General features: G+C 41.5%; 1 protein-coding gene across 1 annotated transcript; it reads right to left on the reverse strand.

The window, feature by feature from the left end:
- Nucleotides 1-210: 210 nt before the first annotated feature.
- Nucleotides 211-14,215, reverse strand: GPR37L1 (G protein-coupled receptor 37 like 1). The gene is made up of 2 exons (XM_063297354.1): nucleotides 13,230-14,215; nucleotides 211-1,503 (listed from the first exon to the last, which is right to left on the reverse strand). The coding sequence occupies exons 1-2, from the start codon at nucleotides 13,980-13,982 to the stop codon at nucleotides 694-696; spliced, it is 1,563 nt and encodes a 520-aa protein (XP_063153424.1). The 5' UTR covers nucleotides 13,983-14,215; the 3' UTR covers nucleotides 211-693.
- Between the last annotated feature and the right edge of the window lie 12,021 nt (nucleotides 14,216-26,236).

A 26,236-nucleotide genomic window follows, 5' to 3' on the forward strand; every position in this document is an offset into this window, starting at 1 on the left:
CTTAGTGGTCTTTTGTGTGAATTAAAAAACAAATAACAAAAACCCACATATAATATAACATACATGCAAACCTGGTGAAAAATCCTGATTTCTTGGTTGGAGAAGAAATCTAGTTCATACCATATTGTGGACAGATTCACTTTCTTGAGAGAGATTGACAGAATGAATAACTCTTCTACCACACATTTTGAATAAAGTGACTGGAAACCATTTTTTCTACTTAGTCTACTGGTTTATTGAGGCTAGGATAGTGCTGACTTTTGTACACAAAGCTGTCTCTGGGGCAGAAGTGAAGAAGAGGACAGTAAGGCCCTGCACCAGTGCAGAATAGGTTAGTGTGTACTATGAACCCTTTAAAACAGGTGATTTCTCTGTTTTTTTGAGAGGGTTGCCAGCGGGCCTTTCCACAGCATCTTCCCCATTCAGGACAGCAGCCTCTCTGGCCATGCTTGGGGTCAGGGAGTCAGTGGCACCCTTGGTAACTGTTCAGCAGAGAAGAGATAGCTATCTGTGATGCCTTGTCCATAAGTTGTTCTTAGAAGATGATCCTGGAACAAGCAGATGATGGACACCAGCTCCCACCTCTGGCGTCCAGCTATTTCACCAATCAGTACTAAAAGAAAACCACAACTTTTGGTCTTGGGAAAAGGTAGTGGAAGAATTGCTCTTGGTCTACCACTAGGCTGATTGAGCTTAGCATGGAGTACCAATGGCCCCCACAGGGGGAGGTGACTCTCGGGACTTGTCAAAGAAAATATTTGAGGACATCTCGGTTTTGATTTTGCTTTCAGAACCACCATCACTGGAAGTAGTTTCTTGACCACATTCATCGCAGCAGCAGCAGCAGCAATCCATGAAAGCCTGCCCCAGGGGTTTGCAAAGACACAGCAGAAGCACAGGAGTAACTGAACATTTGAAGAACAAGAAAAACTGGTTGACCAAGCTTAATAGGTCCAAGGTTTGTTTTGCCATGTCAGGTGATAGGTAGGCCACAACAATATTACTGACATTCTCAGGAATGATGCAGAGACCATAGATTACTGTCAGGCCAATCACTGTGCAGTTAAGCTGGCTCTCACACTGCCCGTGTTTACTGCTACGGCAATCAGTCTTCTCTGAGCTGCTGATCCTTCTGGTGACCAGCTGGCAGCTGACGGTGAAGAGGATGGGCAGGCAGAAGTAGCATCCAAAGTACCACCACATCCTGGCATTCTGATATGTGAGAACCAGAGAGTAAATTGACTCAGGCAGCTCCTGAAAAGGTTTCATGGTGCAGTAGTCAGACACTACACCAGAGACTGGTGAGGTGTCCTGTGCTAACTGCCAGAGAAGGAGCTCTGGGATTGAAAGGGTCATGGAACCCACCCAAATGACAGCCAGCTTGGCAATGATGGAGTGGCAGTGTTCAATCGGGCGGAGCTTGGCTTGGGGACTGGTAGCTGCGTGGAATCTGTCAATGCCCAAGGCACAGAGGCTGAAAGTAGTGATTCCCAAAGAAGACACCTAGGAGCACAACGAAGAGAGATTGTTGAAGTGAGATGGCCAAAGAGAGAAGTAAAAATTAAGGAGAGGAGAATGTTTTAGGGGGAATACAAACATTTTTCAATGTTGTGCAAAAAGATTTCAGATAGATAGATAGATAGAGATAGACAGACAGACAGACAGACACAGACAAAATAAACACTGTCTCTAGCATAGGAAATTCATCCACCGTATGCAGACTGATGCAGATCCTGAATTATGGCACAATAAAACATGATGTACAAAGCAGGGAAAGTCATTCCAGTCCCAAACATTTTTTTAAAATGCTCCAAGAGCAACCATACAAGTTTGTGAAATAATTCTCTGGAATAGATATAGCAGTGTGGGAGATGGCAAGTATCCCCAAATGACTGAAAAGAGGCATCATTAAATATCAGTGTCTGTTATGAGAACAATAATCCTATTTAATTACGTAGCTTGGACAGATAAACCAAGCCACATTTAGGGGATCAGCTCTGCCAAGGAAGGCCTGTGACTTTCTGATACATCAGCTTTTATTCTTGAGCATTTCCATGTGGAGTTGATGCTAAAGTTGTGTCTCACGCTACATTTCCCAAAATGTTTCCCTACATTTGTTTAGCTACAAGTATCAGCTTGGGAGCTGCAGCTTCGCAAAGATGGTTTTGTACAATTTAAAGCAAATGTTGGCTTTCCTTAACAATGAAGATATGAAAAAAGGCTTCAAATCCTTTGCTTACAATCTCTCTCTAGCTACTTTCCCAATTCTTTGCAATGTATGGGAAGCTTTGGATCCAATTTTGGTTTAACAAAACCAAATGTGTGGACACTGCTATATGGTTGGCTTTCCTAATTCTTTATTTGATGTTAAACTATTAAAACATCCCCTAAGCAACAATTTTGCCTCTGCTTCATTTATTTCAAATGCTTTCCCCTCTTCTGTATCTTCATCCTTTTTCTGATTCCTTATATCCAAAGTGGGCAGAAGGAGATTGAGATCCTTGGTGGACTTCTGAGGAATTTGCAATAGATCAGGAAAGGTATCCAACTCCTAATGATAAAAAAATGTTAACAGCAGAAAGCCCTTTCTCCTCCTCATTTAGACTCCTAAAATCAAGGAAGGGCTTGCAAGGAAACAGAAACATGTGAGAGTTTCACTGTGATACCAGGAACCATTTTGGGAACTGGTACATTTTCAGAGGCACTTTATACCATTTCTGTTTCCACCTTCCATAACTTCTGTTTTGCAACTGCCTCCATTTGGTTCACGTGAAAATAGGTCTTGCAAGCTTCAAAACTGCTTTGGCACTGTCAACATTGTTTGTACTTCAATTTTAATTTTAATCAACAAATGCAGAAGGGATGCACCTCTTATTTCTGTGAAAACATTCAATTTAAAAGAAGTATAATGTGATTTTGAAGTGAGTTTCTGCTGGCTATGGCATCTCTCTTTATTTGTCTTTTTTCAATATTCCTGTCTCAGCAGGTGCCAGCACATGGCTCAGAGGCTAAGCAGTTTCAAGCCTGGTTAGTTCTTGGATGGGAAACCACCAGGGAATTTCTAGTCAGTAGAAAGTTTAAAAAAACCCAGAAGAAGACAATGGCAAACCATTCCATATTAATGCCAAGAAAACTGCATAGATGCATCCATTTAGTTGTTAGGAGTTGAACTTGACTCAAGGACACTATCCCTAAATCTTCAGTGGCAAAAGATCAGGAGGAGTCTGTAACACCTTTACTAACCAATGTTATTAAAAGGTGTAATATACAGTATGCCACATCCACTTCTCAGTGTGTTTGCATGCCTCTCTCTCTCCCAGGATTATACATGTAATGGAATATAGTTGAATACACAGAAGAAGGAGGAATCCGAATTGCAAGTTCACCCTTGCTTAAAAAAACAAAATTGACCATCCCTGCAAATACTGTACAAAACTAATATGGAAGTGAAAGAATAGATGAGAATACTTTTCCCTTATGCATTATAGGATATGCTCTACCACCAAGAAAATCACTCTGTCAAAATGGATGTGTTCTCTAAAAGCTTTTCCCCTCCCCTCCCTTTATTCTATTCTTTGTATATCATGCTTTCCTGATCCACATTTTCCTATTTACAGAACACAATTAATAAGGAAAACAGATGGGACAGCCACTTGAGTAGCTCAGGAGAGATACTTAGGTCATTAGATAGTAAAGTATCTATAATGTGATTTTGGAGTGAATTTCTGCTGGCAACCTTAAGCAACCTTTGGTCCTTTCTAAACAATTCACTGAGTCAAAATGCATCTACTTTCTGAGCATCAAATGAGTTAAATAAGTTTGTTGATGTCCCAAACCAGCTTTTGTTAATTTCCGCTGCATTCAGAACCCCAGGAAAACATCCTTGTCTGCCAAAAGGGAAGATGGCAAAGCGTGGAGGAGAAAATGCCAAACACTGGGTGGGTTGGACAGACAATGGAGAACATGAATTAATATCAGCGGGGGGGGGGGCAGTGGAGGGAGGGCTCGCCTCCTCACACAACACTCTCCATTACAAATGCTGTGCTTTCCTTCAGTTCAGGAAACACTACGCCTCATTTGGATGGTTGTTCATAGACTGCTGAAGTGCTTTGGGCCTTAATTGCGGGCACCCGCTCACTTCTGAGAGGAAAAAGGGGCATTCATTTAATACAGGAAGCTTCAGAAATTAAGCAAAGAGGCTTACTTTCTTTATCCCTCCCTCTCCTCCCCTCCCTGCCTCATGTCCTTTGAACTGCAGCCAAACCAGCACAAAACAGAGCAATACCAGGGTACAATTGTTATCTCTTAATGGTGTTTATTAAAGTATGTGCTTTCAATGGTTGCTTAAAAAATTGTTGCAAGGCCATATTCATATCTGTGGCCATCATACTGATGAATGCTAAAGAAAGACGGGGTCTACGGAGAGCTACCTTGAAAGGCCAATCCAAATAAAGAATGTGGTGTTCCAAGCAGTTGCACTAAATGATCCCAAGGACTTCACAGATTATTACAGAGGTTGCTTGACTGCTTCCGCTGGACAGTACAAGGATGTCTGACTGAAGCTACAGTTAAGTTGGTTATACCGCCAACTGGTCCTAAAATGTAAGTGAGATTTCAAGATGAGTAACCATCTTAGCCTGTTGCAGCAAACAGGAGGATGTCTCCAAAATGAACTTGAGTTCTGCTGTTTTACCATAATACTATGATGTACTATAATACTTTGTGTGTGTGTGTGTTTGCCTTCAAGTCAGTGTTGACTCCTGGCGACTGCCTGGACTAGTCCCTGCAGTTTTCTTGGCAAGGTTTTTCAGAAGTGGTTTGCCATTGCCTCCTTCCTAGGGCTGAGAGAGTTACTGACCCAAGGTTACTCAGCTGTCATTGTGCCTAAGGCAGGACATTGTGCCTCAAGGTCTTGGGCCAGTCACTCTCTCTCAGCCCTAGGAAGGAGGCAATGGCAAATCACTTCTGAAATCTTGCCAAGAAAACTTCAGGGACTTGTCCACACAGTTGCTAGGAGTCAGCACTGACTTGAAGGCACAAAACCAACTAACCATTGAACTACAAACTATGCACCCTCAGTTTAGTCTAGTCTAAAAGGTGCTTGCTATATCTTTTGGTAGAGACAATATAGGAAAACAACATTCAAGAAATAATATTTTTCTATTGAGATTTGTATTACACCAGTCAAAACTTGTTAGGTTTGCACTCAAGCAATAGTAGCTGCCAGAGTCTACTGCAGTGGGCAGCCATAACAAATTTAAATACTAATAATAATAATAACAACAACAACAACAATAACCAAAACTGATTGGAATCAGAGCTAATACTGGACAGGATTTGCAAACTGGATTATTATTATTATTACTATTATTATTACTATTTTTAATCGATTCACTTGTGTCTGATTCTCGGAGACTGCCTGGACAAGTCCCTGCAGTTTTCTTGGCAAGGTTTTTCAGAAGTGGTTTGCCATTGCCTCCTTCCTAGGGCTGAGAGAAAGTGACTGGCCCAAGGTCACCCAGCTGGCTTTGTGCCCAAGGCTAGACCTCATGGACTCCCAGTGTCTAGCCCTGTGCCTTAGCCACTACACCAAACTGGCTGTAAATAAAGTAAGTAATTAATATTGCTTATTCAATTGTAGATTAATAATAATAAGGCACATTATTATCCTGCCTTTCCTCAAGAGCTTGAAGTAGCTTACCTGGAAGACTTCCTTAATTTTCTCTGCATTACAACAACTCTGGGAGGTAGGATAGGCTGAGGGTGAGCAGGCCTGTCACCCAGTAAGCTCTGGGTCAAATGAAAATTTGAATCTGAGTTTTCTTCTCCAAAGCTGACACTTTAATCACTATGCTACACTACCTTAAAGTACTAATACTATAGTTTTGATAATATGCATGTGTATTTAAATTTATTCAATTAATTAAGAGGCCAATGGTTAACTATGTTCAAATTCTTTAATCAGCTGACAAGTTTATTTATGTTTGTCATAAATTCCAATTAGAACCTGAGAGTGGGAGTCATATTTGTTTAGGTATCTGCCCACTTCATTTTTAAAGTGGTGTGGAAGTGATTGTGCATCAAAAGGAGCAGGCAAACAAAATGCACCAAACCCTTTCCACTTTTTTTTCCATCTATCGTCTGTCCCTTTAATTTATTTTCTCTCAGTGGGTGCGGAAATGAGGAAAAGTAAAGAGAGATAGGTTGTGAGAAAGGGAAAAGATAAAGTTTGCTTTCTCGCAGCTTTGTGTCCATTTTGAAACATACATGATCAAGGCAGGTAACTAAACAAACCAAGAGTTGTGACCATCAGTGAACATCAAAACTTCTGTGATTCAAAAAGTGGAAGAAGGCACACTTAAAAAAAACAACAAGCAGAACAAGCCCATGTTTGATTGAATATAAGAGCCATCTGGAGTAGCATTCTGATATGAAAACCTGCACGGAGGAGATGGAAAAGCTGTGTAAAATTCAGATCATGGATGCATAATGGCCTTGCAAATTTGCAGCAGGGCTCCTGATGTGGCAGATAGGGGCAGGGCTGGCATTAGCAGAAGCAGCTGCAACTAAATTTAGTAAAGTTCCTTCAATAGATGCTGCCAGATCTTACGGCAGATCTCTACATTTTACCACATTTCACAGAATATTGCTCTATCTGACATGGACTTTCTTTTATGAAGAATAAACCAAACATACAACCTTTCATCTACAACCTGAAGCCATACAATGCCTAAGGGGGAAAATGCAGCATGTGGTAATTGTTGCTTTGGTAGGGAGCTTTTATATCTCTGTACTTAGTATTATAGCCATAGAGTCATTGGCATAAAAGGAAAATATTAGAGTCTTTATTGCAGTTCTTGAATTAACAACTCAACCATCAATATTGTAGGAGCAACAGTGCAAATATGGACATCTGGGCTGATGACATCAGGAGAATCTGGGTGATATTCTCTATGCAAGTTTGCAGACTTGTACATCTAACTAACCAAACACAGAAAGTCAGTGAAAAGTTGTTCCTATATGACTTAAATGTTTACTGTAACTCCAGTGATATGGAGGTGAATTGTCTAGTGTTAATTTTAGACCATATTTTGTTATGAAACTAAGAACTTTTAAGACATAATCCACTAGTTACCCTGAAACAAAAAAGGAAGTGTGCAAGAATAAGACAAATATTTAAGGTAAAGACAAATATTTAATAAGATGAAGGGAACTCAGAAGTGTTTATTTAAGGCCATTTTCATTGTGGAGACAGAGAACTATGAATCCTAACGCAGCTCATAGTTTGAAGGGGAGTATGGCAGAATGCATCTCTGGTTTTGCCATTTCTCCACTGCAAATCATCCCTCTCAAGACAGCTTTGCTGCTTTTTCATATGGATAGCTACATGTCTCTTTTTGACGCAGAAAGAAACTCAATGATACAGAGCAGTTTTTGCAAAAGAGAAACTAAAAACAGCCAGTTTGGTCTAGTGGTTAAGGCAACCGGCTAGAAACCAGGAGACTGAGAGTTCCAGTCCCGCCTTAGGCATGAAAGCCATCTGGGTGACCCTTGGGCCAGTCCCTCTCTCTCAGCCCAACTCACCTCACAGGGTTGCTATTGAGGGGAAAAGAGGAGGAAGGAGTACTTGGTATGTTTGCTGCCTTGAGTTATTTATAAAAATAATAAAGGGATAGAAAATAAATATTAAATAAATTAGTTCATATATAGAATTCCTTGCAGATGTTCTTTTTCCCTGGAAGATAAATACTTGGCAAAAACAACTAACAAGAAAACCCAATAAATAAGTGAATATCAGAATATGGCAGATTAAAGAAAACAACACTCTTTAACTTTTCAGAGAAACAAGATCAAACATCCTAATGTCCTATCTAATAGGAAAACCATCTGAATGAATACAAATATAAAGATGGTGGCTTAATTTTAGTAGGCCTACTAGATCTAGACCGCAAAAATCCTTAAGATCACTAGATGGCAGCAAAGCATTAGATTATTCTGTATCTCTTTGCTGCCATCTAGTGTCATCTGGATTTTTGCAGCCTAGATCTTGTAGCTCCAATTTTAGGTGCTGTACTTTCAACATGGTAGAACGACAGAAAAAAGAGTAAGCCTAAATCTGCCTCTGGCATTTTCTAATGTTGTTAGATTTTTCACAGCTAGCATGGCTTTTGGCAGTGATAGGATGTGTGGACTGCAAGAATAAGTACTTGACCCATGATTGCATTTTCCTATTTTCCTGCAACAAGTCTTTGACTCGCCCAATTGCTGGTGCCCTTGCCATATTACACCAAGGGCCCATTGTCTTCCCTGCCTCCTTCATGTACTGTGCTATTCCCACAGCCAAGCTCTGAATCATTCACAGATGCCCATCACGCTGCTTTGCTCTCATATTCTCCTGCACTGAGCAGGGAAGCTACAGAAATTATGTAGGTATCTGGCAGTCTCTAAGGAAGGACAATCTATTCATTACGACTGATAAAAAATAATTTGCATGTGAAGGGTCACATCTGAACATTCATATCAGACATGTATCACTAATGTCCATTTTCAGCCCAAACAAACCTTACTTTCAGTATATCTAATCCTACCTCATTCGAGCTGCTTTCTTCCAACTACTTTCTTGTCAACCAAAACAACCTGGCCTTTTGAAATTGTATCTTAGGTACTATAGAAACACACACACACACACCCCATTATTTCTTGCTTTGTACATGTTCTAGTTCTCTGTATTAATAGCATGGCACGACCTTATAATATCTTTTAAAGAACTCACTGCCTAAAATTCATTAAGAAGATTCAACAGACAAGGAGTGAAAGGAGGCAAGGACATAAATAATGATGAAAGCAGTAGGTAATTGTTTCAATTACATTTGTTTTATTAAGATTGTATGCTGCTCTTTGATTTTTCCCAAGATGGCTTATATAGTATTTAATATTTAAACAGTATTTTAAAATAGCCAATAAAAATCAACAATGTCTGTTTTCATATAGCACACTTAGCCAGGTTAGTTAAAGTCCTAGCATATAACATTCTAACCTTGGTTTGTGTTGGTTAACCTTGGTTTGGGGTTTTTTGGCTTAGCATTGTGCAAACCCAACCTGTTGGCTTGTTGATAATTTAATGTATATTGTAAAGTAAGAAAATGTATTAATTCAATAATCTGGTTAAGGACACTGTGTAAATGCAATGCATGCCCTTAAACTTAATTGCACTCTAAATTACAGTATGGTATAGGAGCTAGTGGTAATTCTGAAGAGTTTTGCTGTGTTCACAGAAAATATCAACCCATGGTTACCTTAACCATAGATTACTCAATCCAAGTTCCTGAGTTTCTATAACACATCGAACCATAAACTAACCACAAGGCTGAATTCACACATCATGCTAAACTAAACTGTGATTGGCTCATTTGTGGTTCTGTGTGCCATGAGAACACAGCCTATATGGAAAAGGCAAGGTTCAAGGAAGAATCTGAAATAAGTGGTATCACACGGGTGTTACATGATATAACAGTATATGTAACATTCCATGGCCCAGATTAGGGCATAGAATGTGATACATTCATGGCCTTCAAGATCCAGGATTATCACCTGAATGGTTGATTGATTATGTGCCATCAAATCATTGTCAACTTTTAGTGACTGAATGGATAGATTTTCTCCATGACAATCTGGAGTGGAATGGTTAGATGGAATGGTTAGATTCTACCAAGTAAGCAGTCCATCTCTATCTTCAGTTGTCCCACATCCACTACACATTATTTTTCCTTCCCAACTAATAGAGAACAAGGGGTTGGACTTATTCTCCATTTCCCGAGAGGACAGGACCAGAATTAATTAGTTAAACTGATCTACAAGGGTATAGATTTAGGTTAGATATCAGGAGGAACTTTCTGATTCTATACATTATAAGCCAGTGGAACAGGCTGTCACTGGTGAGTTCTCCTTTGTTTGAGGTCCAGACAGAGGCTGAATAGTCATCTCTCAATGATGCTATAGTGCAAGGTTTCTCAACCAAGGTTCCATGGAACCCTAGGCTTCTGCGAGAAGTCACTAGGGGTTCCCTGGGAGATATGATTTATTTTAAAAAATTATTTCAAATTCAGGCAACTTCACATTAAAGAGGTAAGTTTAATTCTTTATTTTTAGTTTAAGAACATTTCAACTAAAGTGTTTAGTTTAAACTAAGGCGTACACATGAAACAAATATAATAATTTTGTAACTTCGGGACTATATTTGAGCCTGAATGGGCAGGGGTTCCCCAAGGCCTGAAAAATATTTCAAGGGTTCCTCCAGGGTCAAAAAGCTGAGAATGGCCGTTCTAGTGGATCTGTGACATTGCACTAGATGATTTCTAAGATCCCTTCCAATTCTATAATTCTGTATGTCTGGCCCAAGAGATCATCCCATATAGCCCAAACTAAATAGATATTTCCAAGTAAAGATCACAACCTGATCAGAGACTTGAGGATAAGTGTAATGGAAGCACTCTGTAAATGTACGGCTGCCTAAATTTTGCAAAAAATGGGATAAATTCAAGAGCAACTTGGGGCATAAAACAGAAAAATGGTGCACCTTATATGCCAACTCCAGATTTGCAGAGGGAGAAACTTGTTGCAGATGCCAGGGGCAGCTGCGGGGAGAGGGGTCAAGAATGTCAAAATGGCAGATGCAATCAGGGCAATCGAAGCCCTCTCCTTTTTGCTGTGCGTATGATGGATGTTCGGGGCTTTGACTGCTTGGTCATGCCTGGCATTTTGGTGTGGATGAACCCCCTCCCTGCAGATACCCCTGGCAAGTGCCTCTAGTTGATTCCCCTTTTGTTGAATCAGCCTCTTTCTTGCCCATGACATCCTGCCCCTTTGGTTTCATCCTTTCTCTTAGCTCACTTTGTATCCTTGTCTAGACAGAAAGAACATGGCACGGAGAACACAAGATAGGTAGGGACTCTTGCTTGGTTGCATGTTTAAGGCAAGTAGTTGGGTGGGCAGCAACACCAGAGAAGAGTTAGAGGAAGACACTGAGGGGGCTCTGGGGTTTAGCTGCAGGCCCAATCTCCTCAGCAGACTTTCATTAATGCTGATCCCAGCTTAGGTTCGGTGTGGCAGCCAGCTGATAGAAATGCAAGTCCATTGGAGGGGTGGATAATAAATATAAATAAATAAATAAATAACAATACAAATAACATCAAATGACAAGATTGTGGAAGGCTGAATTCAATGCCCCCATCCCTGCAGTCCTTTTTAAGTAATATGGGGAGATTTGGATGTATGAAAGTAAGGCTGTTGCTGTAACATCTAGTTAATTGTGTCTTTGTAAATCCCCCAGGGCAGAGAAGTGAGGAGGAATTGGGGAAAGAACCAGTCTGCCTGATACCTTTTAATTTAAAAAAAAAAAGGCTTTTAAAGTATGTATCCTGGTTGCAGAATCACCTAGCCCTGCAGTAAGATGCTCCTTTATTTCAGAATAGTGAAGCTATTCTGAGACTGTTTCTGAGAATAGTATCCAACAATCCTACGGCATTGTTGAAAGAAAATTAAAGTGGCCTTTATCCTGCCCTTATTAACAAAGACTCCATGGTAATACATTTCATCCAAATGGGATTTTCCATGGAAACTTCACATCAATCAAAACACAGCTCCTCCTCTCCTCTCCGCTTCATCTTAGCCAAAGCCCAACTAGAAATGCATGAGGGAAGACGTGTCATCTTCAAGAGCAGCAAAGCTGAAGCTTCCCACCATAGCAGATTTTGTACAGATCTATGATCCGTTGTAAAGCTCACTTCATTCAATAATTCCTTATCTCATCTAATCATACCTTATAAGGTTAACCATTATTTGATAGGTGACTATGACATTTACCCCAAACTCCCTCTCACTGGATATTGCTGAAACTGCAACTCCCAGCAGCCCTAGCCAGCATGACCTGGGATGCTGGGAGCTGTAGTTAAGCAGTATTCAGAGAGCCACAAGTTCTTCACCCTGGTTATTTGTCTTCCAAATATTTCTTATTTATAACTACCTTGATTTTTTTATCTATTAATAACTCTTGATTAATTCAAATACTCCCTGAGATTTAAGGAATTAAAATAGTAACTATTTGTTGTGTCCCCCGAAGAAATTCAGCATTTTCAGCATATGATTCAGTGATAGCAAAGCCTTTACTTGCAGTCATTTTGCCCTATTAAAGGTAAAATTATCCGGTGGGGGGCGGGGGGAGAATAATTTCAGCAGGATCATCTTTAGCCATTTACAAGTGATAAACTTTTACTTCTTTCTAGAAAAAGCTTGACTTGTTCCCTTCCTCAGCCTGTGTTCCTGTCTGCCTCCTGTGTCTGAAGCTGGCAGGTATAATCTGAAATGCATTGTACTCATTGGGCAAGAATTTATCTTAGCCTGGCACTACATTTCAGAATTCTCAGTCTTTGAACTATAGAAGAACCTTTGCTCAGTGCAATTAAGTGTGCATGATCTCTAAAGTATGATGGCTTGAATCTAACTCCTGAACTGTCGGATTACAGAAGAGCCACACCTGCTCGTTATAGATTCAGCGCAAGGGTTAGATGCACTTACTCTTTTTAATTAAGGTATTCTCTTCTTGAGATGATTTTAAAGTACTGCTTTTATAACCTTGGTGTGAGAAGTAACTAGTTTTCATCCATTAATGCAGCTTCCCCTAACTTGGTGCTATCTGTATGTTAGTCCTATATGGAAGGTACCAAGCTGCTGAACACTCTAGTAACAGTTGGATTCTTCTTTCTATTAATGGTTGGATTATATGTTTGGATTATTAATATTAATATTAATTATTAATACATTATTGGTTGGATCAAAGTTTGCATGATTGTCTCCTGGAAATATAAGGCACAACTTCAATTTTGTACCTCTGGGATCAACACAGAAACATTCTTTTTATCAAATATAAGGCATAGAAATAAGCACAAATTAGGTGCACAACCGTGTTTGCTTCCATTTTTCCAAAAGGAATTTCTGTTATCATCTTTGGAACAGAGATGGTGCTTCCTGCAGCTCTTCAATCAGTCACTCCTCAGGCTTGATCTTAGGAAAGCTCTGCTTATTGGGTATCAGTAAGGCCAAATGACATGGGATCAAGTCAAACCCAAAACATACAGCTGGCCAAGCACAAATAACATTATCCCTCGATTCCCCAAATGGAGACACCAAGTTGCTGATGAGACATACTAGAGGTTAGCAGAGGAAACTCTTACCTCCATGAAGGGCACAATGCGACAGGAGATGTTTCCCAGCAGTCTCTTCTTGGTGATCTCATTGAAGATGACCACAGGTAGGCAGAAGAAGAGAATAAGGAAATCCCAGAAAGCAAGACTGGCCAAAATGGAATTCCAGGCACTTTTCATGTAATAGTTATGCCAGACAATGCACATGACCGAAAGGTTCCCAATGATGCCCACAGCAAAGACAATGAGGGACAGGAACATGACAGCATAAGCACTGTAAGAGCTTTCCGTCACTGGATAGAGAGGGTTTTGGATCTGAAGACGCTTTCCTAATGCCACAGTTCTATTAACCTGGGGCTCTCTATCACCATAGACTGCCGGGCTCCTTTGGTGGAGTTCGGAGGGATCTGTGCTGGATGGCACTGGAGGCTTGGTTGGCTCTAAACTGGCTGGGTTGGCAGGTTGAGGAAACTCCACTTTGACTCCTGGAACATACTGCTGAACTGACTTGGCATCATCATCCTTTGTTCCTCTACGTGTCCTTCTCCACCTCAGCTGTTCTTCTGAGAACTGTTGCTCCTCATGGCTGCCCAGTTCTGCAAGCAACTCCATCAGGATACCTTTGGAGTTAACATGTCTTGTCAAGTGACCTTCTCCAGCCTTTTGCTCCATTCTGGAGGCTGCATAGTTTTCCTCAATAAATGGGATAGCACCTTCCTTCATCAGGGTTTCCAGTGGCTGCAGAAAACTAAGCAAAAGCATACCTGTCCAAGGCAAAGACATCCTTTTTTCTGCAAAAACGGAGGGAGAGAGAAGAGACGCAGAAAAAACAATTCACCAAATAAACAGAGATGTCACCGCCCTCAGTAAGTAAAGGAAAAAGTCCCTTCACTTTGACTTGTGGTCTTAAAAGAAGGTTGGGGGCATGGAAGAGCGTGAGTGAGGAGACTGGACTTTCAGTGCAGCTTGAGCAAAGACAGAGAGACACTTTAGTCTGTCTTGCCAGTTCACTGCTGCTGTTTATTCCCTCAGATCTCTGGGCAGAATTAAAAAAGGGAAAAAAAAGTAATTCATTCCAGTCCTCTTTTGTTGGACCACAGGCCCCCTGGTGGCCAAGCTACAATGCCCAGCAGCTACTTTGAAAGGATCAGAAACCTCACAGGCCTTGAGCCAGGGAACGAACAGTAGAAAGAAACCACCTGCTTCGGCCATAGACCTTTGTGCAGACTATTCTGTTTGTTTTTTTATTTTGTATGCTAGTTTTTATTTTAGAAAGAAGCAGCAGCAGTCTCTCACTTGAAACGTTCCCCTTTGACCAAACTCTAGGGAAATCCGCATGGTAACTTCTAAAGCCACTGATGGGTTTTTATGAAGATTCTAGAAAAGTGCTTTGAATGAGGACAAAATAGAAGACACACTCACATGACAGTGCAATAGGTTCCACAGCTGACTGTGAGGGGACACTTCAGACAACCAAGCAGACATTTGGGGATTGTTGGCTGAGTGGACCAAAGAAACTTTAGAAGAGTTGTCCTTAAACCACATGTCCCAAGGATACTTATTTTGTTACATGTTACAGCATTTTACCCTGTCACTTTCCTTAATGCTGCATTCTACCCCTTTCAAAGTAGCGTAATGATTACAGTTGGACCAGGGCTGGGAATGACCCTGGTTCATATCCTGATTCAGCCCTGGAGCTCGCTGGGCGACCTAGGGTCAATCACTATCTGACAGCCTAACTCAATCCCATAGAGTTGCTATGTGGATAACACTGGAGAAGGAGGGTATTATGTGCTCCACATGGACGTAATGGAGAAAAGGTAAGATATAAATCAACACAACATAAATAGATATCAGCCTCCATTGCTTGGTATTATATGGGTTTCTCTCACTCAGCTTTACATATGGTAGCATAGCTAAACCATAGCAATGCAATTGAGACGCCTTGATCTAACTGGGCTAAGGAAAGATTGAGATGTGGTAGAGACAGTGAGCTCCCACTCTGTCTCAGTAAGGCTTACATTAACTTTCAGATGGAGAAACAAACGTTAATGATGTGCTTAAGAATGTTATCTTGTGTGCATTTAATGCCATACATTTTTTTTATTCTGTTCAACTATGTCCGATTCTCAGAGACTGCCTGGACAAGTCCCTGCAATTCTATTGGCAAGGTTTTTCGGAAGTGGTTTGCCATTGCCTTCTTCCTCGGGCTGAGAGAGAGTGACTGGCCCAAGGTCACCCAGCTGGCTTCGTGCCTAAGGTGGGACTAGAACTCACAGTCTCCCGGTTTCTAGCCTGATGTCTTAATCACTATACCCAATTGGCTCTCAAGTGACATGCTTACTACATTATATATATATATTTCCTGTCAACAAAGAGGGCAGCAAAGAATTTTTAAGAAACTTTGGTTTTAACATCAATATGACATTTCCTCCTTTCCTTTTCACAGTTTGCTTCAAGAAATGTTGTCTATATTCTGTATCCAGGCAATATGCTCTATTTTAAAACGGAATTGTATGCTAAACACTTTTGTCTTCTGCTTAAATTGCTTGCTTGTTAAAGGGCACTTTCACACACTGTGTTTGACCAATTCCAAAATCAGTTCGCTTCTTCTGTGATCCCCCAATACTGTCCTATCTGGCAGCTGAGCCAGTATATTTTCAGTCCATCTGTGATGCAGCCAAAAATAAGGTAAGTGTGGCTTTCCAGTTGAATAACTGGAACTCTACACAGCTTGAGGGCGGGTCATTTTTTCCATTAAATTATAGTTCTTGTCATTCCAACTAACATTGCTATTGTCTGATGTGAGTTGTAATGTGACACATCTGAAATGCAACAGGTTGGAGAAGACTGTTGTAAACAGAATAGACAGACATGGAATTTTCAATTGGAACTAAATATTCTGTTCCTTCTTGCTATATAGTTTATAGAGCAGCCCATAGAATTGATTTTTTTTTTCTCACTTGCATGCTTTCTTTCAGGAGCCAAAAGACTGTACTGGTTTCAGAGCTCTTCAATTCCCACAGTACAGCACTGGAATTGGCATAATAACCCCCCCCCCAAAAAAAACCCTATCCCATGTAATTCTTTAATTCCATCAAGGGTTGTTGGGAAGAGGGGCTTAGTCCCCAGATAATTTCTCATTTGCTGGCTGGGCTCAGGACATCATAGATGCAATATTGTCCTTGATTGCGCAAAGCTAGTAAAATGTAGTCCAATCTACATTCTGTAAGGTTGGGGATAATTGGTCGGCCAGGCAAGAAGAGCAAGGATCAAGAAGAGCCTGCTTATAGACATTCAAGCACAAGACCCAACATAATCTCTTGTCAGTTATCTTTTTTGCAATGAACACACCTGAAACACAAAACTTTATTTAAGCAGGTAATAAGTAATTAGTTTAGCCAGAATGACTGAACTGATTTTATTTAGAATTCTGTGTGTGTGATTGTTGCCTTTTCTCATTTTCCTATAACAAAGCCAGGACATCTGATAGTGCCCTCAGCTCCCCAGTGTTCCAGAGGCAGCATTTAAATTTCATTGAATCCAACTTCTTATGGAAGGAAACAGCCCCTTCTGCAATTCTGACCCTCTTTTAGTCCAGGGAGCATGCAAGATTGAAAGCTCTGGCAGCCATTCATGTGGCCAGCTCATTACATTATCTTTATTCCTTTTTCTTTTTCCTTAGTAGACTTTAGCAGGCACCCTGACTAGTACGCTCACAGATAGCACCTCACTGTCCATGGACATATCAGAGGATTTCTCTGATGGCTGGGGATGAACAAGGCAACTGGGCTCCAGTGGCTTGGCCACATGCTGCCATATCTCACTACCATGTTTTCCTCAGGGATACATGACCATGGCAGCCAGGCTGTTAACCACAAGGCACATGCTGCTGATAGCCTCCAGAAAACTCACAGCTACTCCTCCAGGGAGCCAGATTCCCCAGGAATTGAACAGGACGGAGGCCAGCAGCACCGGATGCCCAATCCCCCTACCTCATTACCTTTTACCGGGGAAACCTCTGTGGTGGACCTGCTTCAATGGCTCTGCCAAATACTATCTTCCCCAATGCCCCATTCCATCCTGCATACCATCCACAATTCTCCTAGCTGACACCCCTTTGGCAACTCTGCTTCTGGAAGTCATGGTGAAGAAAGACAGCGAGGATATTCTCAAGCACCCAGAGAACATGAAGTTAAGGTTACTATAGCACAGAGCTCGCAAGACTACAGCCCTAGCACAAGAGTTTCTCTCGTTGCATCTGTCTTCATCCACACCTCTGTTCTATGACTCAGACAACTAGCTGAGCTCACTCTTCCTGAGCAGAGATTTCACCTATGACATGAGTAAACTAGCCTAGATAGTGTGCCGTTTTCAACCAGAGGCATGGCAGCCAACATGACCACTAAGAGACAACTCTGACTGCACTGGAACATAGACTCCAAGTACAAATCAAGGGTGGGAAACTTTTTGAAGAGGTTTTAGATGATGTCCGAATAGGACTAAAGGGGAAAATTTTGTTGTTTATTTGCTTAGTCGCTTCCGACTCTTCGTGACTTCATGGACCAGCCCACGCCAGAGCTTCCTGTCGGTTGTCACCACCTGCAGCTCCCCCAGGGACGAGTCCGTCACCTCTAGATTATCATCCATCCATCTTGCCCTTGGTCAGCCCCTCTTCCAACAAAAAGTATGAAGAGAAGGGCACCACTCCTGTGAAGCTCTGACAACTTCACTCATTCCTTTCAACCCCCAAAGAGACTCTTGGGACACAACAAACATTTAACATCCTGCAGAAACCTTAAAACTACCTATTAAGAAGATTGTATTTGAGGTACATATCAAAACCTTTTGTACCAATCTAACGCTGAGGTCAGCAGCAGTAAGACATGTTCCCATGATTATTTTGAGGCCCTATTTTCACTTGTATGCAGAGCCCACATTGTTGTTGTTTATTCGTTTAGTCACTTCCAACTCTGATCCATGGTCTGGCCAGCGGGGACAGGACCAGTCATACAATGAAACCTTACAATTATTTTCCTGGAGCAAGGGCTCATGGGACACCAATCAGGAGTGAAAAAGTTGGGCACGGATTCTGTATTTCCTAAGAGGGCAGCTCTGGACCAGTTACTGTGTTTATTTGCTGCCAGATCCAAAAGTAAAATGTTAAGACTGACTAAATGTATTGGATGAAGTCTGCCATTATGTCGTTGTTTATTCGTTCAGTCGCTTCCAATTCTTCGTGACTTCATGGACCAGCTCACGCCAGAGCTTCCTGTCGGTCATCAACACCCCCAGCTCCCCCAGGGACGAGTCCGTCACCTCTAGAATATCATCCATCCATCTTGCCCTTGGTTGGCCCCTCTTCTTTTTGCCTTCCACTCTCCCTAGCATCAGCATCTTCTCCAGGGTGTCCTGTCTTCTCATTATGTGGCCAAAGTATTTCAGTTTTGCCTTTACTATCATTCCCTCAAGTGAGCAGTTTGGCTTTATTTCCTGGAGGATGGACTGGTTTGATCTTCTTGCAGTCCAAGGCACTCTCAGAATTTTCCTCCAACACCACAATTCCAAAGCATCTATCTTCCTTCTCTCAGCCTTCCTTATGGTCCAGCTCTCGCAGCCATATGTTACTACTGGGAATACCATGCTTTAACTATGCGGACCTTTGTTGTCAGTGTGATGTCTCTGCTCTTAACTATTTTATCGAGATTTGTCATTGCTCTTCTCCCAAGGATTAAGCGTCTTCTGATTTCCTGACTGCAGTCAGCATCTGCAGTAATCTTTGCACCTAGAAATACAAAGTCTTTCACTGCTTCTACATTTTCTCCCTCTATTTGCCAGTTATCAATCAAGCTGGTTGCCATAATCTTGGTGTTTTTTTTTTGAGGTTTAGCTGCAAGCCAGCTTTTGCACTTTCTTCTTTCACCTTCATCATAAGGCTCCTCAGTTCCTCTTCGCTTTCAGCCATCGAAGTGGTATCATCTGCATATCTGAGATTGTTAATTTTTCTTCCAGCAATTTTAACTCCAGCCTTGGATTCCTCAAGCCCAGCATGTTGCATGATGTGTTCTGCATACAAGTTGAATAGGTACGGTGAGAGGATACAGCCCTGCCGTACTCCTTTCCCAATCTTAAACCAGTCCGTTGTTCTGTGGTCTGTTCTTACTGTTGCTACTTGGTCGTTATACAGATTCTTCAGGAGGCAGACAAGATGACTTGGTATCCCCATACTGCTAAGAACTTGCCACAATTTGTTATGGTCCACACAGTCAAAGGCTTTAGAATAGTCAATAAAACAGAAATAGAAGTTTTTCTGAAACTCCCTGGCTTTTTCCATTATCCATCAGATATTGGCAATTTGGTCCCTAGTTCCTCTGCCTTTTCTAAACCCAGCTTGTACATCTGGCAATTCTCGCTCCATGAATTGCTGAAGTCTACCTTGCAGGATCTTGAGCATTACCTTACTGGCATGTGAAGTGAGTGCCACTGTTCGATAGTTTGAACATTCTTTAGTGTTTCCCTTTTTTGGTATGGGGATATAAGTTGATTTTTTCCAGTCTGATGGCCATTCTTGTGTTTTCCTAATTTGCTGGCATATAGCATGCATTACCTTGACAGCATCATCTTGCAAGATTTTGAACAGTTCAGCTGGGGTGCCATCGTCTCCTGCTGCCTTGTTGTTAGCAATGCTTCTTAAGGCCCATTCAACCTCACTCTTCAGGATGTCTGGCTCTAGCTCACTGACCAAACCGTCCAAGCTATCCCCAATATTGTTATCCTTCCTATACAGGTCTTCTGTATATTCTTGCCACCTTTTCTTGATCTCTTCTTCTTCTGTTAGGTCCTTGCCATCTATTTTTTGATCATACCCATTTTGGCCTGGAATTTACCTCTGATGTTTCTAATTTTCTGGAAGAGGTCTCTTGTCCTTCCTATTCTATTGTCTTATTCCACTTCCATGCATTGCTTGTTTAAAAATAATTCCTTATCTCTTCTGGCTAACCTCGGGAATTTTGCATTTAATTCAGCATATCTCCCCCTATCACTGTTGCCTTTTGCTTTCCTTCTTTCTTGGGCTACTTCTAGTGTCTCAGCAGACAGCCATTTTGCCTTCTTGGTTTTCTCTTTCTTTGGGATGTATTTTGTTGCCGCCTCCTGAACAATGTTGCGAACTTCTGTCCATAGTTCTTCCGGGACCCTATCCACTAAGTCCAGTCCCTTAAATCGATTCTTCACCTCTACTGTGTATTCCTTAGCAATATTAGTGAGCTCATATCTAGCTGATCTGTGGGTCTTCCCTAATCTCTTTAGTCTGATCCTAAATTGTGCAATAAGAAGTTCATGATCTGAATCACAGTCAGCTCCAGGTCTTGTTTTTACCGACTGTATAGATGTCCACCACTTTTGGCTGCAAAGGATGTAGTCAATCTGATTTCGGTGTTGTCCATCTGGTGAAGTCCACGTATAAAGCCGTCTCTTAGGTTGTTGGAAGAGAGTGTTTGTTATGCAGAGTGAGTTGTCTTGGCAAAATTCTATCAGCCTATGTCCTGCTTCATTTTGTTCTCCCAGGCCATGCTTACCTGTAATTCCAGGTGTCATTTGACTGCCCACCTTAGCATTCCAGTCTCCCGTGATGAAAATAACATCTCTTTTAGGCGTGTTGTCCAGTAGGTGCTGCAGATCCTCATAGAACTGCTCTACTTCAGCTTCTTCAGCATCTGTGGTTGGGGCGTATATTTGGATCACTGTGATGTTAGATGGCTTGCCCTGAATTCGAATTGAGATCATTCTATCGTTTTTTGGATTGTATCCAAGCACTGCTTTAGCCACTTTACTATTAATTACGAAGGCTACTCCATTTCTTCTGTGGTCCTCTTGTCCACAGTAGTAGATCTGGTGGTCATTTGATGTGAAGTGGCCCATTCCAATCCATTTCAGTTCACTGATGCCCAAAATGTCTATCTTTAATCTTGACATCTCACCAATAACCACATCCAATTTGCCCTGGCGCATAGATCTTACATTCCAGGTTCCAATGGTGTGTTGATCCTTAGAACATTGGATTCACCGTTCACCACCAGCACCGTCGGCCTCTAGCCGTCCTTTCGGCTTTGAGCTAGCTGCGTCATCACGTCTGGGGCTAGTTGAACTCATCCTCTGTTTCTCCCGAGTAGCATTTTGACCATCTTCCAACCTGGGGGTCTCATCTTCCGATGGTATACCGACATATCTCTGGTTGTACTGATCTATTTAATTTTCATGGCAAGAATACTGGGGTGGGTTGCCATTACCTTCCCCAGGGATCGCATTTAGTCTGACCTCTCTGTCATGACCTTCCCGTCTTGGGTGGCCCTTCACGGTTTAGCTCATGGCATCATTGAGGTGCTCAAGCTCCAGCACCACGACAAGGTAACGATCCTTTGCTGAAGAGAGCCCACATTACCTGCCCCTTTCTTATGCTCACTTCATCAACACACCCAGGCAATCTCACTGTTTTCCTCCAGTTTGTTGATTGAAACTACCAAAGGTATCATAATAAACATATCAAGATGGTGTTTTGGACTAACTATCAAGCAATCATTCCCTAAGCAATAAAATTCTGCATGTTATTTAACCATTAACAAAAACTTTAGTAGATATCAGTCCTTATAAACAACAGGAGTTGATCATGTGATCCATCGAAGCTGTTTATGGAAGTGAGATGTGCAGTTTTATTTTTCAAATAATATACCTTCTCGCTTGGAAGAACCCTGGCATAATGGTTGCATTATGACAGATGTACAGTGACTCTTGCAGTTGCTCAACATTCAGATAATTAAAGCCTTGGTATTATCTCAACTAAAGCCTCAGGCACTCCCTGTCCTAGCAAGCACCAGAGATGGAAATCAAAACCTTAAATGAAGATGTAGTATAGAAAGGTTGTATCATGAAGATTAACTGAAGCTTTTAAAAGGGCATTGACATGGAGTTTAAGTGTTACTTTGTCCCTGCATGCCACCTGAGTGAGGTAGAAGCAGACCTTAGCTTTTTCTCTTCTGTATAAACCAAGCAAGATCTAGAGGTTCATCTCAGGTCAGAAAAATTCACTTCATTTATTCGTACAGTGATGGGGAGAGGGGTGAAATATGAAGCCATTTCCTCACCTCCATTCTCATCCAGAATACAGTTGGGAATAATGTAACTTCTAAACTGATTAGGCTGTGATATACATGTTGCAGGTAGCCATCCATCAAATAGGAGTAATACTGATTCATTTGAATAAAACATAAACATTGTACAATCCTTTGCAACTTGAAAGTGTTATATTAACTGGAAGACTACAAACCTACCTGTTGCTGACCATCCCAGTAGAATTCATTTTTCAGTGTGCAAGATGCACAATGGGTTATGCAAGTGAAGCTCATTCCAGCTTAATGTTCTACCCTTCATGCAAAGCTTGTCTCTTAATGAGGAAGGTAGCCTCTACATGTTTCTTCCTAATGAAGCAGTAACACAAGCTTCAGCCAGTCCAGAATGCAATAGCACACGCAGTATGTCCATGTAACACCACTGCTGCATGAGCTACATGGGCTCCCAGTAGGCTTCTGTATGCAATTCAAAGTGCTGGTTGTCACTTTTAAAGCCATATGTGGCATGGGGCCAGATTCCTTGCATGACTGCCTATCTTTAACGGTCTTTGTCTGTCCCACCAGATTTGAAACAGTAGATATGCTCTGAGTCCCCTCGGTGAAGTAGGGTCACCTGTTAGGACCTAGGAAGCATGCCTTCTCTGTCATGGCACCTGCCTTATGGAAAAACCTTCCCTGGAGATTCAGGAGGGCCCCACCCTGGCTTCCATCCCAGGCACCAGGGCCAGGATATTAGCGGAAGCCCAGTATGTGTATTCGAGTATGGAGATTTTTAGAGGGATCTCAACTTGGCTCATGTAATTGATTTTGATTGTATATTGTGTTTTTATCTTCTGTTTGCCACCCAGAGTAGATGGGTGGCTGTATAAATAATTCACATATACAGTACACACACACACACACACACTTTTTGGGTGGGCAGGACTATGTTATGCAGGTGGGCAGGGCTGAAATTTGTCAATATTTTCTCCTTAGATTTATTGGGGCGGTTTTGTTTTACACTGTTTTATGCTGAAGTTTGGAGGAATGTTTCCTTCAGAAAAATGACTGTACCTAGGGTCAAATGCAATCAGGATGGTAGGAGAAAGGTTTGGGACTGTGCACTGTTCAGCTCTACCTCATGTTTACTTTATATATCCATCTGCCAGGAAGAACTGCTTAAACAGAAGCAATGGAAAAGCCTCTGTTCCTTGTGGTTAAACACCTGCAGTAAGAGCTTTTTGCTACGTCAATTTCCTTGAGTTTTGTATCCTTTCACTTCTGCTTTGAGCATTCCAGGTTTGCCCACAGACAAGCAAGACTTGGAGATAATAAACAAGAAATCCAGAGGGCAGAGCTAGTATAGCTGGATCGGGAGCACTCCCTAAATACCCTTCAAATGACACACTAAGTCAGGGGTTTTCAAACAAGTGCAGAAGCTGTTAGTTTTTTAAAAACTGAAAGTTCCCAGAACCTCTGATCAAGAAGCAAAGCTCTAGTGATAAGAAATTGGCTGCTTTCAAAAGAACTTGGCTTTTTGTTTTTTGTTTCATTTTGGTTTTTTGCCCTTTGTCTTTCATGGAACCCCAGTGAGTTCTACAGAAAAATCTGTGCTGGGTCATCCTTCCCCACCTAACTCAGGTGCTCTGACCCGCAAAGTCTCTCAGGCAGCTTTGCAGAAGCCTTTCCCATCTTTGGTTCCTGATCCTGTTCAAACACCTTGTAAAGCAAGTTCAATAATTCAGGGCTCTGAAGTGTTCAGGAATTGCAGGGAACATTAGCAGTTTCTCTTATTGATGTTTGTCTTCTTTATAGTGACCTAGAAATTGAGCAATTGCACTAGGGCAATTTTCTGTAATAAAGAGAACTATTTTTAGTTCACAGAGACATTACACAACAGGGCTGATGTGTCATGGAATTTCTGCAGGGACAACAGCCACTGACTGTTTAAAGGAAAGCTCCCAAAACTGACACTCCCAAATGTATCTACAGGAGGTGGGGAGATGGACAGCTAGGACATTGTCTTAGCTAGGCCAAGTCTTCAGTCCAAATTGCATTTATATTAATCTGAGTATTAGATTTAGATCCTGGCCCTAACCTCATAATTTTCTGATCACAGCCTAGTGTTCTGAATTAATTTCCAAGTTTAAAATTCATTTCCTGTGGGTTTGAAAAGAATTCTCAGCAACCAGAGATCATGTGTTGATTGTGGCTCAATGTAAGTTTTGTACTGCAAAGTGTTTGTGCTTGAGAACTAGCATGACCCACTTGAGTGATTCTATGTGTCTGATATTCCAGGTGAGAGACTGTATGATAGGACACAGAAGTTGTATCCGGATATACTAGTCCTACTCCAGATGCATTGATGCAGCTGTCCGGTTGGTACAATGGCTAAACAGGAGATACTTAGAGGCTTTATTATAGGGTAGGAGAAGGCACTGACACAGGGGGAGACATGTGAATTGCATACCTTCCATTCCAGCTTTGAACACCCCTGGAATGTCATTTTATTTTCTTCGTCTATAATGTGAAAGCCATTTTGTTGGATGATGATGATGATGATTTTGGTGACTTTGAGTCAGAGTCTAGTCCCTGCAGTTTTGTTGGCAAGATTTCTGAAGTGGTTTGCCATTGCCTCCTTCCTATGGCTGACAGAGTGACTGGCCTAAGGTTACCCAGTTGGCTTTCGGCCTAAAGCAGGACTAGAACTCACCATCTCCTAGACTAATGCTTTAAATACTACACAAAATTGTCTCTTTAACATATATTAATTATTGCAAAGTTTGTATCAGTTTTGATAAGAACAAATTAAGCAGAAAGGGGGAGAGGATCATGCGTGAATCAAGTTTAAAATAGACCAACCAAAGCAATGAGGAGCCCAACCAGTTTAGTGGGAGAATGAGGCCAATGATTCTACCTACTGGTTTATTGGTCAAATGTTTATGCCTCAGCTCAGGAGTGCCCATTTTCCTTTGATTTGAGGGCCACATGAGACTTGCATGGCTTGTTGAAGAACACACTCCAAACATGGACAGGGTCAGGACAGATTTTGCTAGGAGGAACAGGAATTCTAAGGGTACAATAGGTGATGTGATTATCTTCAAGACCTAAGGCACCAAGTTTGCTCCCCACCTCCCAAATGCAAAAAGCAGCTCAAATGTTTTGGGCCACCCAGTTTGGGAGGCTCTGGGGATGCTGATGGGCCAATGTGGCTCCCAGGATGCACTTTTTGTACCCCTGCCTTAGGTCTTCTTTTGGAGGATCAGAATTCAACCACATGGAGTAGAACAAACAGCTCATCCATAGAAAAGTAGCAACCCATTTATGCAGGAAGAAATATTAAATCTTGCTAGTCTTTGCCACCATAGTGGCTGTCTGCACCCTCATTTTAAAGCTACTGTATCTATGCAGCAGTGCAAGTCCTTTTAAAAGGAAAGGAAAAAGTATTTAAAACTGAATCCTGAGACTAGGTCTGGAATGTTCCCATTATGACAAATATTGAAGAAATTCTCCAGCTAGTATCAAATAGTTGAACACACTCACAGGCATATACTGCATAACTGTGAGAACTAAATGTTACTCTTCCTCAAATAAGTTGAGGAAATAACTTTTCCCCAATGATAATATTTAGCTGTCTGTACATGTGATGCCGTTTCAGTGAGTATGTCAGTAAATTGGGAGGATTTATTTGGATTCTGGATTGTGTACAATAATTTCCCCCTGTGAAAAGAACCCAGAGATATTCAGACCCAACAGCAGCTTGAATCAGCCAGAGGGAACTTGCATGCAAATGGGGTATAGGCACACATGCTATCATTTGTTGGCCTGGAGAAGGCCTGAATCTAGCTTCTGGATTCCCCAGTTGTTCCTGAAAGAGAATGACTGACCTTACAGACAGTTGGACTGGTGGTGTATTGCTGATTCCTTGATCAG

This window comes from Candoia aspera, chromosome 3 (assembly GCF_035149785.1).
Source record: "Candoia aspera isolate rCanAsp1 chromosome 3, rCanAsp1.hap2, whole genome shotgun sequence".
In the NCBI taxonomy this organism is placed as follows: domain Eukaryota; kingdom Metazoa; phylum Chordata; class Lepidosauria; order Squamata; family Boidae; genus Candoia; species Candoia aspera.